At 35.6% G+C, this 18,533-nt stretch overlaps 2 protein-coding genes across 4 annotated transcripts; both read right to left on the bottom strand.

The window, feature by feature from the left end:
* Positions 1-205: 205 nt before the first annotated feature.
* LOC127943021 (protein ABHD14A) lies at positions 206-3,718 on the bottom strand. 2 transcript variants are annotated; one of them, XM_052539109.1, is made up of 5 exons: positions 3,551-3,718; positions 2,953-3,343; positions 2,160-2,275; positions 1,820-2,055; positions 206-1,741 (listed from the first exon to the last, which is right to left on the bottom strand). In XM_052539109.1, the coding sequence occupies exons 2-5, from the start codon at positions 3,234-3,236 to the stop codon at positions 1,559-1,561; spliced, it is 819 nt and encodes a 272-aa protein (XP_052395069.1). In that variant the 5' UTR covers positions 3,237-3,343; positions 3,551-3,718; the 3' UTR covers positions 206-1,558. The 2 variants fall into 2 exon arrangements, with proteins under 2 accessions (XP_052395069.1, XP_052395070.1); XM_052539110.1 differs by having other exon boundaries at positions 2,953-3,230; positions 3,551-3,716.
* An 801-nt stretch (positions 3,719-4,519) lies between these two features.
* Positions 4,520-16,747, bottom strand: hyal2b (hyaluronidase 2b). Of its 2 annotated transcripts, none has more exons than XM_052539108.1 (4): positions 16,607-16,747; positions 11,636-12,623; positions 7,764-7,853; positions 4,520-6,274 (listed from the first exon to the last, which is right to left on the bottom strand). In XM_052539108.1, the coding sequence occupies exons 2-4, from the start codon at positions 12,614-12,616 to the stop codon at positions 5,888-5,890; spliced, it is 1,458 nt and encodes a 485-aa protein (XP_052395068.1). In that variant the 5' UTR covers positions 12,617-12,623; positions 16,607-16,747; the 3' UTR covers positions 4,520-5,887. The 2 variants fall into 2 exon arrangements, with proteins under 2 accessions (XP_052395068.1, XP_052395067.1); XM_052539107.1 differs by lacking the exon at positions 16,607-16,747 and adding an exon at positions 13,047-13,280.
* Between the last annotated feature and the right edge of the window lie 1,786 nt (positions 16,748-18,533).

Genomic DNA, 18,533 nt, shown 5'->3' with positions numbered 1-18,533 from the left:
TTTTTTGTTGTTGTTGCTGAATTAATTTTATATATATATATATATATATATATATATATATATATATATATATATATATATATATATTTCTTTTGATAAACTTCATTTAGTGCACTTTAACTTATAGACCCCTCCCTTACAGTTTTTCAGTTGTACCTGGTTGTCTCTCGCGGTGTATGTCCATTAAATCACAAACGCCAAAACATTAATGAATGAACTTTATTTTGCATTGAACAAAAGTACGTTTCATGGCTCTGCAGTACCATGCATCCCTTCAGATCGAAGATTTGGGATGTCAGAGGTGCCTCACGGTCCTCTAAAATATATTCAAGCTATAAACAAACAAAACAACAGACCACAGCACATAAATACCACACATTACGGTTTCTGTCATGAAGAAGCTTTAAGCAATAAATAATAAATATGTAATGAACACCTATATTTTTAGGTGTGGTAATGTAATACCAGCACCATTTAGTGAACCCTTTTTCTTCTCTGTAGTCTCAGGAAATTTTCTATTTAATATGAGGAATAATCTACTGCCAGTACAAGTCTGACAACTACTGATAACGAAAAACTTAATTTACAGGCTTCCAATAAGCCTACCGCAACTTTAGTCTCTATTTTTGCTCTTCTAAAACAATACGGTGCGTCATTCACACACTTACATGCTACATTCAATAGTATGCATGTGCCAACTGCTGGTGTGAACACTCTGGATGGTTTCACTCGATGAGAAGACAAACCTATTCAAGCCAAAAGTGATTAAACAATGTTTTCTTCTCTGAGATGTTCTTGTCAAGACATCTGTCAAGCAAATTTAAGATGGAGGGACACTGATTTTTGTCTTTATGTGACTCAAGTTACAGAAAACCATGACAATCGTATTAAAAAAAACAACCCTCGTACAAGAAACCATGGAATTTATATTAAAAGAACAGCCAAAGACCAGAAAACATGGCACCTGAGTTACCGGAAAACATGGAAATCATGGCAACCATGTTATTAGAAGCAACTGTCAGACTAGAACCTATGGCAAATGTGTTATAGGAATAACTGTCAGTCTGGAAACCCTGCCAACTGATACACAGGAACACTTCTTAGCCTGAAAACCATGGCAATTGTGTTAACAGGTACATCTCTCAGAAAGAAGCCCATGGCAACTATGTGACAGGAACCTCCCTCAGACTGGAAACCAGGAGAACAGCATTACAGAACAACCCTCAGGCGGGAAAATTTAACAAAAGTCAAGCCATTACAGGCAACATGGTCAAAACTGATGAAAGGAAATGTTTACAATCTACAAAAGAAGCTCTACTATAGTAATTCTGCAGAAGATTTGTTTGTTGGATATATTATAATTTCTAATCTCTTGACGGTGCACGCAGGGAAATTATAAGGAGTGAGTTGATGTGGACGGCTGATTTTCACTTCAGGACTGGTTTTACAGCTGCACCGCAGTCCTCTTCATCATTTTCTTGTCTCGCGTCGGTCTTTTTCTTCACCAGTTTCTTCCAAAGTCAATGTGCGTTTGAGCCGCTCTCACTCTCTCCGTCCCTCATTGGAGTTTGCTGAGGAAGTCGAGCAGAGCGCGGTGGAAGTCGCGGGGTTTGTCCATGTAACAGGCGTGCCGCGCTCCCGCCAGCTTCACCACGGTGTGATGAGGCAGCTGAATCAGGTTCTTCTGAGACTGGGCGCCCAGGTTGGTGTCTAACTCTCCGTATATGATCAGTGTAGGAGTCTGAGAAGTGAGAATCAAAACCCAACATTCAAATCAAGGAATTCTTAAGTGTGAGATGTTTTTAAAGGAATACGCCACCTGGATGTCGCGGTACTGCTGTGGGGTGATGCCACGGGTGCCCACGGGGGCGATGGGCACAAAGCCATGCAGCTGGGTGCTGTGTTTCTGGAGGAACGGCAGGGCGTAATGGCCGCTCATAGACGGGCTCAGTAACACCGGTGCTCGCACGCCCAGAGACTCCAGAAAACGCTTTAGCAGGTCCACGCGGCTCTGATCCGACTTTACAGACTCGGAGTCCGGAGAATTCCCAAAACCTGACCAGAAACAAGACCTTTTAGTGACCTGCTTTAGACGTTTTTAATAAATAAGCACATCAAGAACATTAATCAAGTGAAATGGAAGTTTACTGAGCTCATACCGGGCAGGTCGAGAGCGAGGGCCTGGTACCCATTGGACGCCAGCAGGCTGAGGGTGCCCAACTCCTCCCAAGTCTTAGAGGTGAAGGCCTGACCATGAAGAAGCACCATCTGCAGCCTGATGGAGTAACAGTTTACAGTTACATAACAATAGGTCAGAATATTTATATGCAGTATTTAGTAAATTACCATGGTTTTCATTAAAATACCACTGTTAAAATAAATCCGTTCATCTACCTATCAAAACGTTCAAGCAACCAGCCAAAATGCCCTAGCTACCATTCAGAACATTTTAGACTATTCTAATGATGTCTTTCATACTTTTCCTGACCTTGACACTGTTATTTATTTAGCAGTCTATGGGACAGACACAAGCCTCCTGGATTTCATCCAAAATATCTTAAATTGTGTTCCAAAGACGAACAAAGCTTTTAAGTGTTTGGAAGGACACGGGGGTAAGTGATTAATGACAAATTAATCTTGTCATGACAAAATGACAAGTGATTAATGACTCAATTTCCATGTTGGGGTGGACTAATATCCCTTTAAACCATGGTAAACACAAATTAACCATAGTTTAACCATGATGCTGGTACAATGCTTTGCCCCATAGACGCATATTAGATTACCAATTGGTTATCAACTGAAGAAATAATCAGATGTACTATTCTATTCTATAGAGCGTTCCAATTATGACGTAAGTTTGGAACGTTCCAATAATGCGCCAAAATTATCTCTGTAGCTCAATACAGCCATTGTATAACTAATAAACCCTAAATTGTAAGGTAACCTGACCTGGGCACAATCTGTCGCCCAGCGCTGTCCACAGGCAGAGCCTCTCTGAAGAAGAGCGGCGGGTCTCCGGGCAGCTGTCCGGTCCTCACCGTGATGTTGACGCTGTTCTGCGGCGGCGGCGGAGGAGGAGAGGCGGCGATCAGGCCCCTCCGCTGCTGCACCTCCAGAGACGGCTCCTTGCTCCCCTGCCGCATGGAGGGCAGCAGCAGATACAGCAGCACTGTGGCCAGCAGCACCAGCCCCAACACAACCAGACGGTTGCGGAGGAAGTTCATCATCTGCATGTAAACCCATTAATCACCGCAGATGAAACAATCACACTCGGTTTAACCGGCTGACACGAGGAGCAACCATTAATCGCAGCAGATTAAACCTCCAGACTCCATTTTAACTGGGTGACACGAAAAAAAAAAACGCGAACATTATCTGAAATGCATGATCGGAATCATAAAATACTTTAAAACAGAGTATGCGTTATTACATTTTTTTTAGTTAATGCATAATGCATCTAAAAAACGTCGCTGAAATAAAGTGCGCAGACGTGCTGCAACCAATAAATGCAATAACATGACAGCTATGTCATACATTTAGTACTTACCTAAAAAATATACGCAACCCTGTAAATGTCCAATAATCGATGGCTGTCGGAAAGTTTGCGATTGATCATAATTCGCGTGTAATCAACAATCGCGCAGCGTCAACGCGTCTTCCACAATAATAGTTCCGTGTGGAAACGGCGCGCGCGATGGTTCCGATTCTGTTTAGTCGCGCTCAGTGACTCATTCCTGTGTCTGTTGTTGCGAAATAATGTATCATAATAATAGGGCATGTTACTACACATTAGGTATTTTACTATAATAAAACCTGTCAACTGCCACCCTAAATTTACTTCACTATATTACAATTAAATCCTAATCTAATCATGACAAACTATATATCGTAGGAAAGGTCTTAGACTCCTAATTACCAATCTTTTTTGTTAGAAATTATGTAGGAAAAGTAATAAATTAATTTATGGCAAGAGTGCACCTCAAAAACCTACATCATAACAGGAGTTCTGACCTTTGTGAGATAGTTTTGATTTCTATTCTAGTCAAATAAAGAGAAAACTATGTGCAGTGTTCAGCAGAGCTCAATGTAAAATTGTACAAGGTGACGTATTGGCTTAGACATGTGAATGCAGTGTGATTCCCAACTGCATGAGCCACAGACTCCAGTATTGCAAACACACGGAGGATCCCAGAGCGAAGAAGAAAGGAGAGAATAAAAGGAGACTGGATGTCTGGTTTGAGTTATAATAACACAAGTCGTTCTCTGTGCTGCCAGCCCCTAAGGTTCGCTTTGGCACGGTCCGTCTACCCCCTCAGAAGCGGAGCAGGACCTAGAAAACAAGAAACCAAGGGCTGGAAAAACTAGGTGATGTGAAGAATTCGATTCCTAAATATGTATCATAACAATTCACTGTTTCTACAAAAATGTCTAGTTTAAATGAAACGAATGCCAGATTTTCAAAATGGTTTCGGACTGGAGTTACTTCGTGAGAATCTAAGAAAAATGACAAGCAAGATTTTAGTAACTTTTAAATATGAGATTTATTGTAAAAATATAAAACGAACCACTTTCAGAACAATTCACTTGACTGAGTCACCCAATACAACACAAGATTTGGTATCAGATTTCTATTGTATGAAAATAAAAATGAAGCCTTTTAGGTTTAATTTAGCACTTCAGTTAACACAGTCAGTTAAAGAGACTTTTCACCCAAATATGCAATTTCTATCATTACCTACTTTGCTGACAGACAAGAAAACAGTATGTAAATGACAGAATTTTCTTTTTTGGGTGAGCTATGCTTTTAGAGGCACTACAACAACAAAAAAATAACTACAGGGACGAAGTAAAAAAAACACATCGACATCTAGATTCATGTTTGGCATCACAAGCTTTGCAAAAATTCCTCACTATTCAGCAGTGGTCTAAGAAAACCTGTCAAGAGCATGTCTGAAGTCACATTTCACCCCCAAATTAAAAGAAAATAATGACAAAACTTATATTTTGCATAAAGAAACCTAATTAAAGGACCATTAAGATCCGTTGTGACATTTTCATCATAATTATGCACATTCACAAACATTATTACTATAATCAGAATCACATCGAGGATCATGAGAATTAAAAGTAATTAAGAAATCTGTTTGAATACATTATAATTTTCAATATAATTTACAACAAATGCTTAATTTACATAAAGAGAATCAAATTGAAAATTCAATCATTTTAATAATAACACTGTATTAATGACGACAACAACAGCAAAAAAGAAAACGCACAAATCTCATGGAATCAAATCAAAACCAATGGAAAAAAATAAAGAAAATGTTCCTAAAACAGGCTTCATTTTCCTCATGCAAAATGTAATTTCTTCAAATTTTGAGTGAAATGTAATACAGCAGACAGATTTAAATCTAAGTGAGGTTTTGATGAGGCAGCAGAGTTGCAAGTAACAAAACAAGTCCTTTTTAAGGAACTGGTCATGTGACTCACAGCAGAAATAAGGTCACAACTGGTTTTACGCAGGTATAAAGGAAAAAAATACAAAAGGCCTCAGATGACAGCGGAAACCACCACATCAAATTTAGATTTTTTTTTTTTTTTCATGAAAAAATGCATACGGACAAGATCAAATTTCTTCCACACATTCACAAACATCAAACCTAGACAAAAATCACAATACCGTCTGTCGAGGTTCAGCCTCCCATGCAGCAGGGGGCGATATACTCGAACAAAAAAAACACACTGAGCCACCACTGTGCTGTACATACAGTCCACAGAGTTAGCGTGCGCGTTCAAATTGTAGTGAACAAAAGGCCTTTCACACATTTCTTGATGAGAAGGTCTGTTGTGTATCGTCCTCAAACCACATCTAATGAACTCCTCAGTGCAGGAAGCCCATCAAGAGCAGCGGCAACAGCAGAACTTGCAGAAACGTGGTCCAGACGAGCGCAGCTCTATTCCCAACTTCCCTCTGGCTGCAGTCGTCACCGGTGTAGCCGTTATAGCACTGACACTGGAACTCGTCCCGTACGCGGCTCAGCTCTTCTTCTCCCATCTGTCCCGACACCTTCAGCGTGCTTCCCTGACGCTCTATGCTGTGGGTGTTTGAGCTGAGATGAAGGTACGTGTCCGTGTCGGGATGTTTCCGAAGGCAGCGGCCGTGAAATCCACAGAGGTTTCGGCTGCACTGCTCGGCGGCTGACGTCACGTTCAGCAGGTAACGACCCAACGGCCCTCGCAGGTATTGATTAAGACTGGAACAAGCAGCCTGGAAGAAACAAGAGGAAGGAATTCATCAAATATGACTTTTTTTCATACATTAGGATGTAAATTAGACCAGTATCTTTCGCAATCACTAACTGCGAAGATGCATTGGCCAATATTTATCATGATGATCTTTATTATGCATTGGCATAATAAAATAAATACTTTCTACTTCTATATATATATATATATATATATATATATATATATATATTCAGTTTAATATCATTATTTTAACTTATTTTCGCATAAGATTAATATAAAATGTAATTTCATTTTTTTATATGATTATACATATGTTTAAATATAAACAATTTCTGTAAAAATATATATTTATAAAATATAATATATATATATATATATATATACACACACACAAACACACACAAAACATACATGTAATTAATTCAAATATAATTTTATTTTAACATTTTCATTTTTATATAAGATTAATAAAAATGGTAATATTTCATAATATACAAACACATTAAACTAATACTTTTGATCAAATAAAAAAAAATGTGTGTATATATATCTGAATATTTGGTAAAATATTTAATTCAGCTGTTTTGTTTACATTGTGTGTACACAACAAGTTGGCGCTTTAAGTTGGTGTAATAAATGCCTTACAAATGATGAAAGAAATGTTGTAATAAATACACTGTTAAATGTTTTTAAGATGATGATAAAATTAATCTAAGTAAAACTAGGGGAAACTAGTATGCAATACATTAACAAAAACTAAAAACTCTAATATAGTCTGATAACCAATTTGATATCAATATACTGACAATCACTAAAAAGACCTCATTATGGTTTTAAAAGACACCTCCACTTCATGTCGAGGTCAGTGTTTATCAGTGTTTACAAGATCCTTTTTGTTTATATCTCTCTCTGCATTCTACAGAAGCCTTGAACTACAATGTAAAAATCAATGTGGGTGGAAAAATAATAGTGTCTTAGTTTCTTCAAGAGCCTAAGTTCAAACACTTTTTCTTTCTTCAAACCTTTTTTTTTTGTGTCTCTTTTCAAAACTCTTTTCTCTCTTCAAAACTTTCTTTCTCTCCAACTCCAATTAGCGTGCAGTACCAACATCGGCCACCAGATTAAAGTGCACTTAATTTAAATACTGTTCACATTTCATACTGATGGTGGCCGATGTTGGTACTGCATGTTCATGTTAGCTAGCCATTTTAGAGAGAAAAAAAAAGGCTCTAAGTCACTAATTTATTTATTTTTCTCCACATTACAGTTCAGGGCTTCCGAAGTGTTCTAGATCTACTATTAAAAAACCCAACATGACTCAACCGCTGATATCAATTAATGTGAAGGAGGCGAGTTAGCGCTCAGGGGTGCGCTTCCCAAAACCATAGTTGCTAACCTGTTAGCAACTTAGTTGGTTAGCAATGGGAAATTGCATTGCAACCAACAAAGTTGCTAACTTAGCAACTATGGTTTTGGGAAGCGCACCCCTGATCAGGCCACAAACTTACATGACTGCTAGCGTAGTTGGAGTCGCCCCAGAAGATGAGGCCCGCTACACCCAACGCCACGCTCTCGCCGATGGTCGACACCAGATCCATCTGCGCACAGACAGAAAGAATCATCAGATCATCACAACACACATGTTAGGATCTGATCATGAAGCAAAACCGGTGTTTTAGATAACGCTTAACCCACAAATGGAAATCGCTCTTACAAAAAACGAACAAACAAAATAAAAGTCATCACCGAACACAACTCCTCACACTGAGCTTCTTGTGAGTGTTTGTAAATAGTCCATCTGGTTAATGGACAACAAAACTTTATTGTTCTCTTTCTTGACACACACTTCATCTCCAGCCTTTCATTACATTAGTGACAATTACTCGTTCATTCTTTGGCGTTTGTTGAAACGCTTCACCTCTCGTTCCACAGACACTGATGTCACTTCCTGCGACAATCCAAACTTTTCTGCTTGATAAATTAATCCCTGACTTCTCTATGGCAGACGTGACGTGTATCAAATCACAAAAGTACTGCTATTTTACATTAATGGTATTAGTATTTAACAACAATTATAATCTTTAATGATGGTGAATTAATGTGATATATAATTAATGTGAGTATAAATTATTAATTTATCATCAGATATAAAATTACAACAGCAATAATAATTATTAGTATGACTATTTAATAATAGAATAGAATAATAAAAATATGAATTATTTATTATAAGTTTTATATTTATTATAGAATAAATACAACGATGATAATAATAATAATAATAGACATTAAAACTATTAATATTTAATAACAACCACAATATTACTACTACTAATAATAATAATTATTATTAAATGACACTTAATTATAATTAAATTATTATATTAATAGCATTAATATTCAACAATATAAATAATTATGATTACAATGGTTATTATTATTCAACAATACTAATTAATTATAAGATATAAAATAAAACAACTATGATAATAATCGTAATGTCATACAAAAATATAAACTGACAGAGAATTAAAAAACAAACAAACAAAAAAACATTAAAAGTCTTACTTTTCAAATAAAATGTACATTGTTTAATGAAATTTTTCACTGATTCCGGTTTGAGAATTGTGTTTACAGTTACACTTCCAGAGATCTCATTTTCATGTTATTAAACTAAATATATGACAGTGTTGTGGTGAGTTCTTGAATTATACAATAATTAATTAGTGTGTAGATTTTACAGCAGAGTTTATTCAGACAAAACATTCCTTCATAAGGCTGTTAATTCACCAGCTCATGTGACAAATCAAGAAAAGTTTCCCGCTAAGAGTGTGCTATAGCTCAAGTGTAGTGTTTTTCTCAGACATTCTGGAAAAGTGGCTTGGCTTGTATTTTTATACCTGGCAGTGCTCAGGCTCTCCACACATGTCTGACGAACCCACAGTCATTCTCTTACATCATCATCTTCAGCCTCCAGACAGACCAGAATTACTCTACAGACTACAAGGACAGTTTTACAGACGGGTCATGTGACCAGCGGTGATGTCAGTATGGATGATTAGCTACAGTCTGCTAACTAGGCATAGTATGATAAGATGTTATTGGTAAGACACAAAATTATTACAACGATTCTTATTTTTATTTATTCATTTTGTTGTCATTTTTTACAAACTGATAGCTATAATTTTTTTATTAACATATATATATATATATATATATATATATATATATATATATATATATATAAAATTACAATTCATATTAGCACTTACAGTAAAAATTTGCATTATTTATAGAATCTATATAAATGTTTTTAATATATGTAAAAAAATGAATTAAATATATTAAAAGAAAAATATGAATATTAAATTACAATTGATATTAATATTACATTTACAAATATTAAAATAAAAAAACAATATTACATTTAAAATGTGTTTTACACAACTTTCATTTTAATAAATATTAATATTAAATCAAACAATAAATAATAATAAAAAATATATATTTTTTAATAAATCTATTTTTTTCTTAGTCATTTGACCCTATTCAATAGACATGTTAAATGGGTGTATTTTTCAATCAGAGGAACTAATCTGGACCAACTAGTTTTTTTTTTTTTTTTTTTTATGCAGTACCAAATGTATTCTCTACAAAAAAATTTTAGGAAATAATTGTTATATAGACATCACCTTGACATAGTCACCACTGATAAAACTTGTAAATATAATGTAGAAACTTCATTTCTGTGAAGCTGCTTTGCAACGATTTGTATCGTGAAAAGCACTATTCAAATAACCATGAGCTGAATTTAATGTAATTATTTTTTATAATATTTTCAAATGCATTGTACGATAAGTGCTTTTATAATTCCCTCTGTATTGATTTTTTAAGAAAACATTGATTAAGAATCATATTAGTAATTTAGTTGTGTCAGGCATGTTGACCTGAATACTGAACTTTCACTGCTCATTAAGCTCTGGGTTGGTTTTAAATGCGTGTTGGTAAACATCATCCGACGCCTGCTCCAGTAAACCTCAGGGTCTCACGTGTCATCCGAGCTGCTGATGGCATTGTGACGAGACTCGATGAGGAACACAGATGAGTCTGTCTCCAGACAGCTGAGAAGATTCTGCATGTGTGCTTGCTATATTTAGGAAAAGCCGCAACAGTCCCGTTGAGAACATGGCTCAACGGCAGGATAAACACACCATGACACTGCACTCCTGAAATACGAACACCTCTGAAACAGCTGAACTTCCCTCAAACAGCTACAGAAGCCAACAAACCATCACAAAGACCTGCCTCTAATATTTACTGTGGATAAAGATCTGGGCTGGTGTCCAAAAGGTGGAACATTTAAATTCTGCAAAACTGATCTTAGGTTACTTACCTCAGGAACCTACAATAAGTGTCTCTTTAGATTAAAAAATCATTATTTAGACTTAGGCTGCACAACATATCGGTATATCGGTTAACCATATCGTTTATTGGCCAATATTAAAAATGTTTTAATTAGATATGTAATTATTAATGCTAATTTTAAAACATTTATAATGTAACACTGTACAATGTAATCTCATAATGCATATTCTAATTTTACACTATATACATTTTTCATACCATATATTACAATGTTTAATGTTAAACTTACCGGTAAAATGTAAAATTATTTAAATTAAATTTGTGTTTTATGTGTATTGTTTAATAATATAATTTTAATAATAAAAAATTTAAAAACAATAAAATAAAATGACAGATTTATTGTGATGCACATATCATGACCTGTATATATATATATATATATATATATATATATATATATATATATATATATATATATATATATATATATATATATATATATATATATATATATATAAAACCGATACTAATAAGCCGATAATTACTTTTAAGTAAAGGCCCGATAGCCGATAAATAGCCAATAATTGCAATTCCAAAATATTTAATATAAAATAAATGAAATCATTAAATGCCCCAATTTTAGGCCTCAAAATTATAATATACAGTATAATTGTTAAAAATTTATATTCATTTTGAGATCTGCTAAATATAATATTCACCAGTGTAATTAATTATTTATTATTTAAGATTAACTTTCAGTGAGTGTTAGATAGAGGAAAGTGTAATCTAAATGTAAAAATAGAGCAAACAACCATGAGCAACAATTAAATATCCAATATCACCTGAAAAAAACGATAGTATTGACCGATAATTAATATGAGACCAATATGTTGTGCACGACTACTTCAACAAACAAGCATCAACACTGGTTCAGTATTAACACTTTTTTTTTTTGAGGAAAATCAAACACTGCCACACCAAGAGCAACACAAGCCTCACCTTACGAAAATCTCACCTCTGTCAGCAGCAGGAGATCAAGAGGGTGGCTGTTAGAAGCTGGAGGACTGTTTTGGTAAGTGGGCCGCGTGTAGACAAACACAGGCCTGGCTGACCCATCCCCAACAGAAGCCAACCTCATGCCCTCCTTGACCCGGTTTCGTACAAACTGGCGTCCGGCCGCTTGGTCCTTCAGCACTTTAGCCATGTATATGGAAGGATACAGGGCTGTACTCTCCATCCACAGCCACTTTAGTTGGTCGTTCCTGGTCACCTCCACATCCGGACAGCGTCCCGTGTAGTTCTTACTTTGGTAATTGTGATTGTAACAATCAGGAAAGAGGTAGAAACCCCAAAGTTGCTGGGGCCGTAAGTTCTTGGCCGATCGAAGCGTCTCCAACATGAACTTTTGTGCAGAAAGCTCAAACTCTTGCTGGGCCACTTTGGCCACCTGATGTTGAGGCCAAGTTGGGTTTTTGTTAGCGACTAACCGTCGCGAACCATCACGGTAAATGTTTTTAGGACCCCAATTACGTATCCAGAGGGGCCGCCACTCCTCCCAGTCGATCACAGCGAGCCCTTTCACTGTCGAGTCCTTGATGTACTTCTTGAGCCCTTCCGGCATCCGTTCTAGGTGTTCTGTGAGACTGGCAACTTGAGGTAGGCCACTGTTGACTGGAGTGCCGTCCGACTCAAAATACGGGTACAAACCTAATCGGTCATGATAAAAAATTGTGAGATTTTGCTTGGTGAAGCCCTCGTTCGGTGACGCCACTATTTGGAATTGATCTAACTGGAAGGTGACTTCATGTCGAGGTCTACAGTCTTCAGTAGGGGCGTTCCAGGCCAAAACCAAAGGCTTGCCGGAATACAGTGGCCATCTGGTGTTTTTTAACTGCTGTGCCTTTAAACAGGTCCAAAAAAGCATTGAAAATAAGAGACGCAGCCAGGAGACCCACTGAGGTCGGGTCGCCCCAAATTGCCATGTGATGTTTCTCATTTCAGACCTAAGAATACAGAAAACCACTACAATTAATACCATTTGAAACTCACTTTGAATGTTCTAAAGCATGTTAAAACATTGGTCCACTTGAAGTTTAGTTCACGGTTACATTATACATAGATGACAGCACTTACAATTATAAACTTTGCCCAACTTTATCATAAGATCATAAAAAAAAAACTGATAATGCATTGGAATCGAACCTATGACCTTGGCTTTGTAAGTACCATGCTCTACCAGTAGAGCTAAAACTTCAAAAGTAAAAAAAAAAAAAAAAACCGTGGGTGGAATGAACTTTCAAAACAAAGAAAGGAAGGAATAAAATATGACTTGTTATTAATACAAACAACCAATTGCATAAGCACATCCTATACAAGCATTAAAATAGACATGTTAAAATCAATTGTTACATTATTAATATACTTACACATATAAATTAAACATTTACATTCCGGCACCTACCAAACTTTTGTCAAATGCTTGTAAAATATATTTTTACAGTACAAGTGATCGCTGGGAATCGAATCCATGATCTCGGGATTATTAGAACGCCGTTCTGACCGTTTAAACTAGAACGTTTAAACTTTGTTTCAAACTTGCGATTTGGATCATCGTTCAGTTTTAACATCGTGCATGTTAAAAACAAAAACAGTTATATAAACTAACTGTTTAAGGAAACGCTGACCTGTATAAATCGAACTGAACCCGTTCAGCACACCGGTCCAATCACTCATAAACTACCACGTAGCGTCCCCCCATCCATCGAGCGGTTCCCAACACCCCATAAATACAAAGTCCCAATTGCTATTTTTAAAACAAAACAGTCTATTATCATTGTTTCGACGTCTTTGAAACATCCCGTTCACGTTTTGTGAGTAGTGCTCGTGCCCAGCTGGCTCATCTCTTCTGGATCAGCGATTGAATGTGTGAGGTTGTTTCCTCAGATTGATAAATGTAGTTGGGGATATAGAGGGGTGCGGGTTCGTTTAAATTACGCAGTTTGTTATTCTGTAGCGTTACAGAGTCCACTCGATGTAATACGATATTTAATTATACAATAAATCTATATAAAGTGCCAAAGTCGTTCCTTTCGGTGCAAACGCATAGGAGTACTATTAAATGTGCTCCCTGTCCCCCCTACATGGCGAGTTGGTTTAGTCCGAGTTTCTCCGCTGGGGATAAAGAAGCGCTTCCACTGATTTTAGAGCCTTATACACATTTACATTATATTACATTTACATTTAGTCATTTAGCATTACAGACGCTTTTATCCAAAGCGATTTACAAATGATTACAATGGAAGCAATCAAAATCAACAAAACAACATTGATAAGTAAGCAAGAAAAGCAGTAAATGAATAGTGTGCAAGTCGAAAAGGGACGTTTTTTTTAAAGAATATAATTAGAATAATATTTTGTACTGAAAGAAAACAAACAATAACCGAAAATTACTACAAATATAATTACATGAAGGTATTTCTAAATATAAGTGCAATGAAAAAACATGTAGGCTACGCAACAAGTGCACTTAATTCAAATGCAAGTATAGTAATTACCTCAATACAAAGCTCAAATAAAAAATACTGAAAATAAAAGAAAATTGTGTCCACACTTTAGACTGTTTGATGTTACATTCAAACCACCATGGGGTTCTTTCTTCTTTATGTGTGTGTGTGTGTGTGTGTGTGTATATATATATATATATATATATATATATATATATATATATATATATATATATATATATATATATATATATATATATATATATATATATATTAATGACTTTATAAAAAAAATATATTTTTCATTATTTATGACATTTAAACCATACAGAATTCATGCACCTCTGGACTAAATACTATGTAATAAAGCATTCTGGGTGGAAAAATAATATAGCATTGTTTATGAAGCATAAAACAGTATTTGTTGTGCTTGTTATTTATGTAATAATTAATGCATCCAAAGGATGCATAATTTTTATATGACCAAAAAACCCTCTTTGTTTTAGGATCTACACGTTTAAACCCCCTTCAAATACACTGATCATCGATTGATGTGTTATATACGTATCATATTTCACTCCGAAATCACTCTGAGAATGAAATGCACTCTTTTCTGCCTTTCCTTCCTTTTCTATTAGTATTATTTTCCACATTATGAGAGTAAAACTACAGCATGACTGAAGACTCTGACTATTAAAAAGTCCTGAGGTAATATTAGGTTTTTTACAAGGAACCATAATAGTACATATGTTTTTGTTGTTTTTTTGGACATGTATCACTTAAATACCATGTTTTTGAACACAAATCACACTAATACGATATACTCTTGTGAATTACATTAGGCTACCATAAACTGTAAAATAAGCCAGTGATGATGTTACGCAACATAGTGTTGGCAGAATGGGTATTAACCTTTGAGAGACAGGAAGTCAGCTGACTGCAGGGAAGAGCGCTTTCCTGTGACTTTTGGGATCATGTGTGTGCTGACTCACCTGAAACTGATCATGGATTTGTGAATGAATCCACAAAACAATCCCAGCACCTCATAAATCCTCACTCACTGTTCTTTGAACACATTTCACCATGAGTATCCTATTAACCCACTCGCTCTTTACGGATGCAAATGTTCACTAATGTTCAGAGAACAAAAGCTCTTTCAGCCTCATCGAATCCCTATAGGACTCCTATATAACATAAAGGCCTCCCGGAAAGTCCTTGTTTCCATGTGTTACAGTGAAGATGGGTGTAATGACAAGCTGCGGTCAGTGCTATAGGAGTTGTGAGGTCTACATTAGTGGAGAAGTGGAAGGGGGGCGGACAGAAGGAAAACCACCCACAGCTGCAGGCCAGAGGGGTCAGCTTTGATGTCGTCTTTGAACGGCAGATGTCACGAAAACGTCACAACTGAAATCAATCCAGTTGGGATACTTCATCTAGAACTGAAGATAAGGAAGTAGATCGAGTGCATCTATCGCTCAAATGATGAATGCATGTTTGCTTCTGTCCGCAGCAGGAGGCAGACATTCCGGACGAGTCCCCGCTCCGGGCGGAATACCTCAATCCTAAAACACATCTTGTTCTAATAAAGGACTGTAAGAGCCAACACAGACCCTTCCAGCCTCTTATAAACAGAGGACAGATCATACAGCTGTGAGTGTTTCGCACCACTAATGTCAAATTATGTGAGGTAAAAACATGAAAAAACTCTCCATCTGACTTTGACAGGTGTACGTTCCTTAATGTTCAAATTCTCTTTGGAAATCTCATGCCCACTGTTTTTATCATTAATTAAAACTATATATATATATTTTTTTTTTTTTTTTCTGCGAATTGAAATAAATGAAATATAAACAGAATATAAAAACTTATTTCATTCAGGTTAGTTGAGAAAGAAAACAAAATCAGATTTTGTTGAGTTTAAGTACTAAAATGACTAAATGTGAATTAAAAGTGATAGCTTAAATGTCATTGACGTTAAAATTTGTGCAAAATGTTGTAAAAAAATACCCAAGCGCAATTGGGATTTCACGTCTGGCAAAGGGAAATGTTGTCAATAAAACTGACTTAAATGTAATATTTTTCTCTCACTTGCAAAACCTCAAAAAACTTGTAATGTGGACTACTTTTATACTATTTTCAAAATACTTTTTTTGTACTTTGTGGACCTTGAAAACTGCAGTCTCCGTTCACTTCTATAGTAAGAAAAAAGAGCAGCTTGGACAATCTACAGAATGTCTTCTATGAAAAAAAAACAATCTTATGTGTAAGAAATGACATGATGGTGAGTAAATGATGACAAATGATGATAAATCTGTAATATATTTGTAAACTTACCATGTTTTTTCTATACTTTCTATATATCTATGGTACACTACATTCATTAGATTTTTAGAAATACATTTAAGAGATTTTTCTCCAGAAAACTTTTCAAATGAACACTTTCTTTTTTAGCTATGCCATGTCAAAGAAAAGCTCCTACTCACGTGCTCAGATGTCTTCAGTAGTTTCGATGTGTGGATGTACACCTGCTTCAGTTCGCCTGTCACTGACTGCACAGCTGCTTTAAGAGAGACTCACAGTTTTGATCTGCGAGAGACCACACCCCTGTACTTCCTACACATTCCTGCCCGTCTCACCCACCCTCCACCAGCCCCGGGAGCCTGGCCAGACTTATGATCTTACCGTCACTGAGGATTGGGATTTGAGTGGTTTAGTTTGATCTCAGACCAGCCCCTGCGGGAGACCCACTTCTGGTTACCAATGTGATGTAAGAGTCTCCCACCTCTGAGCAGAACTTAAGGAGACTAATAAATCACTGCGAAAGTGATGAAACTGTAGAAGGTGGCTGAGATAGAGGCGAGAATGCTAATGAAAAAGCTTTATAGCAAAAGAAATGAATAGTTTTTAAAAGAAATATAGTAGAATATGCTATTAGTAACTCTTAAGGATTTAATTCCCAGGGGATATAAATACTGATAAACGATGTGCCTTCAATGCAACTTAGGTGGATAAAAGTGTATGATGAATCATGAATGTAAAAAAAAAAAAAAAAAAGCTAATCTCTCATGTAGATCATATGTCAGAATTAATAGAGCAAAAACTTCATGCATCCACACCAGTAGGTGTCAGTATGTTATGAGTTCAAAACCACTACAGCATTTTATGAAGAAAGGATAGATTATTATTTTTTTATAGTTTATTGAACAATATTAACAACTTAATTGGCCTGGTATAACAAATTAAATGTCTTCACAGACAACAGACAAGCACCCCACATAGGATAGAAAATATAAATAAAGAAGAAAGGATAGATACAACCTCGAATGATTTTCACTGCTGTTGCGTAATTACGAGTAAAAATGAAATAAGAATAAATAAATCAATAAAATTGACAACTTGGTTAATTTCATCTTATTTAATAATAACTAAAACTGAAATAAAAAGAATAAAAAATAAATATATATATTTTTAAAGTTATTAAAACAACAAAGTTGCAAAAACTTTATCTACAAGTAAAATGGAAACAAAAATAAAACGTATTAAAAATATTAATACATGCTTAGTATAGTAATGATACTAAAATAATGGATAAAAGTTTCCGATAAATAAAAAAAGTTGTATTTTCCTTTATAGAGATCATATGATGTCATAAAGTCCATACAACTTTATTAAAGTCCACTATTGTATTACTACTTTATAAATAAATTTTAAAAAGGTGCTTTTAAGTGCAGTCTTATTACTATTTTTGTTCAAATAATTTCCACAGGTGAAATCAAGTCATTTTAATATAATCTACGCAATTCAGAATTTTTCGTGAGGGGAAAAGATTTCCCCATGCAGATTTCGCAACGGGTTCAAGTTGGTCACCTGCTTTTGCCGCCAGAAATTAGCTTGGTTTGTGCGTATATCGCTACATTATTGACAACATTTTATTTTATTTGCCATTTTTTTAATACCATAACATACAGATTGTTACATCTGTACAAGCTACATTTCTATTTTTTTTTCTATGTAAATATCCTAGATGGATTTGTCTTTAATTGTTGCGTTGAGCAGTTAGCATGTTCCCGCGGTTATTATGATGACCAGGTTGGTAAAAAGCACTGATTTTATCATTTGCTGCTGACAAAATTTGAAGTCTAGAAAAAATAAAATAAATAAATACAAATCTGACAAGCCACACATTTTGAATTGACCATGGCAAAAAAAAAAAAAAAAAAAAAAAATTGGTTCATGGTTTAAACAATGACATCAGTAGAGTCCGAAAGGCTTGTTCCGAGTGATGAATCTCTGAGTAAAAATCAGTCCGCTCTGTCTTCGCTAATCAGAAGATCGATAACTGACCCCCTGTGTCTGAGCGAAGCGGTCATCAAGTTTGACGAAGCCAGTAAACACAGCTGAACTGCCCTC

The sequence above is a fragment of the Carassius gibelio genome, chromosome A22, assembly GCF_023724105.1.
Source record: "Carassius gibelio isolate Cgi1373 ecotype wild population from Czech Republic chromosome A22, carGib1.2-hapl.c, whole genome shotgun sequence".
In the NCBI taxonomy this organism is placed as follows: domain Eukaryota; kingdom Metazoa; phylum Chordata; class Actinopteri; order Cypriniformes; family Cyprinidae; genus Carassius; species Carassius gibelio.
The sequence above is the reverse complement of the archived record's forward strand: the minus strand, read 5'-3'. Positions and strand labels throughout refer to the sequence as shown.